Source organism: Saprolegnia parasitica (assembly GCF_000151545.1).
Source record: "Saprolegnia parasitica CBS 223.65 unplaced genomic scaffold supercont2.903, whole genome shotgun sequence".
Lineage (NCBI taxonomy): Eukaryota > Oomycota > Saprolegniomycetes > Saprolegniales > Saprolegniaceae > Saprolegnia > Saprolegnia parasitica.
In genome coordinates, this window is record NW_012157297.1 from 1 (window position 1) to 1,717 (window position 1,717).

Sequence of the window (1,717 nt, forward strand, 5' to 3'; positions counted from 1 at the left end):
ACGACAGACCGGCGCATGACCCGCTCTGCGTCATCGCTGAGCGCATCGCAACCTTGGATGCGCATACAACCATCGATTACGTCGCGTACAAGCCGGTGCTTCTTGTGTCCGGTCGCGACTTTGTGACGCGCTTCCACTCGCGCGAGCTCAACGACGGGTCGAGTGTCGTCGTCGCCACCTCGACGACCCACCCGCTATGTCCGCTCCGCGAGCCCGACACGATTCGCGGCCACGTGCACTTGGCGGGTTGGCGCATCATACCACGCAGTGAGTCGCTTTCCGAGGTGTGGTTTTTCGTCAAGACCGATCTCCGCGGTTCAATTCCCGCACGCATCTCGCAGCGTGTGCTCCTCGACCAAGGCTTTGGTATGTTGGATGTTGCCAAAGCACTCGCGGCCAAAACAAGCTGGCGGCGGCGCCAGCTTCGCGTCCGACGCTGCCATCCGCTCTGTCTCTGGACAGCCCACCGGCGCGGCCTCCACCAACACTGCAAGACATGACGTTGTTGGGCCTGGCCCAGTTTACGGCTCTGTTTTTAAGCCTCTTGTACGGCGCGCCGGCACTCTTCACAACGTACCTGGTCGATACTCTCCACGACATTTTCGTTTGGGGTCTGATTGCGTGGATGTGCGTGCGACTCTACCTGGGCCCGGCCACGGACAATGTCCACCACGCTGGCTACGGGCACATCTATGCCGGCGTCGACATTGACGTCACTGCGGCACTGGCGTTTCTGCTAGAGCCGTCACAGAAAGGCGTCAACCTTCGCGATGTGGTCGTAGCCGCAGTCGCCCGCGTCCTATGTACCATGCCGCATCTCAACAGCCATATTGTGCTCGGGAAGCAGTACCCGTCGCCTACAATCGACGTCACGCTGGTAGCTCGCGGCCAGCACGACGAAATGCTCGAGCCTCTGCCCCTCCACGATCTCGCCACCGCCACTGCCCGCAGTGTCGCAGAGAACGTGCGCGCTGGCTTTGCCAAGCAGCAGAGTGACGGGACGATCGCTTGTCGCCAGGCGTGGGCGCGGTGGCTGCCATCACCAGTGCGACAGCTTGCACTGCGCCTTGTGGCATGGCTTAGTCAAGGACTGAATCTCGACTGTACACGTGTGGGCGTCCCGCGCCGGGTACTTGGCCAAGCCCTCGTCGTTGAGCTCGATGACGCGTACATTCCGATTGCGCCTTGGATGCACGTGTCGCTGTTGGTCGTCCTCGGACCGCCGACGAAAAAGCCGGTCGTTATCGACGACCAAGTAGTCGTTCGACCAATGGTTTGTCTGCATATGACGTTAGACGGACGCTACATCGAAGCAAGCGACGTCAGCCGCGTCACAGCTCTTCTCCGTGCGTACGTGAGCGATCCCGCAACGCATTTGACCACGGAAGCGTCGACGACACAAAGCTCCCAGCTGACGAAGACAGCAGAAGCGCTTCGGAACGCCACCCTCTGATTCTTGGAAATACACTTGCATGCATGCTGACAGCGTGCCAGGCTGTTGTTGTTGTTGCTACTATAGCAATGGAATATGAATTGGGCGAACGGATTAATTGATGATGTAGCCTTGGTCTACTTAGCGCAGCTCTTAGCGCCATGTCCAATGGGTGGTATCAAGTACCGGTATCCAGCTGACCCTACCCCTGTGAAACGCCTCGGCTCGTCGATGGGTTCACAGCTTGGGTTCACATTCGATTTGATAGCCACGACAAGGAACATG

At 59.1% G+C, this 1,717-nt stretch overlaps 1 protein-coding gene across 1 annotated transcript; it reads left to right on the forward strand.

Annotated features, from left to right (window-relative positions):
• Positions 1–41: 41 nt before the first annotated feature.
• SPRG_17991 (hypothetical protein) lies at positions 42–1,358 on the forward strand (the record flags this gene model as incomplete). The annotated part of the gene is made up of 4 exons (XM_012357416.1): positions 42–366; positions 423–1,029; positions 1,084–1,255; positions 1,296–1,358. Coding segments are annotated over 4 exons (1,167 nt in total), but the record flags the coding sequence as incomplete, so codon positions are not given.
• Positions 1,359–1,717: the final 359 nt, after the last annotated feature.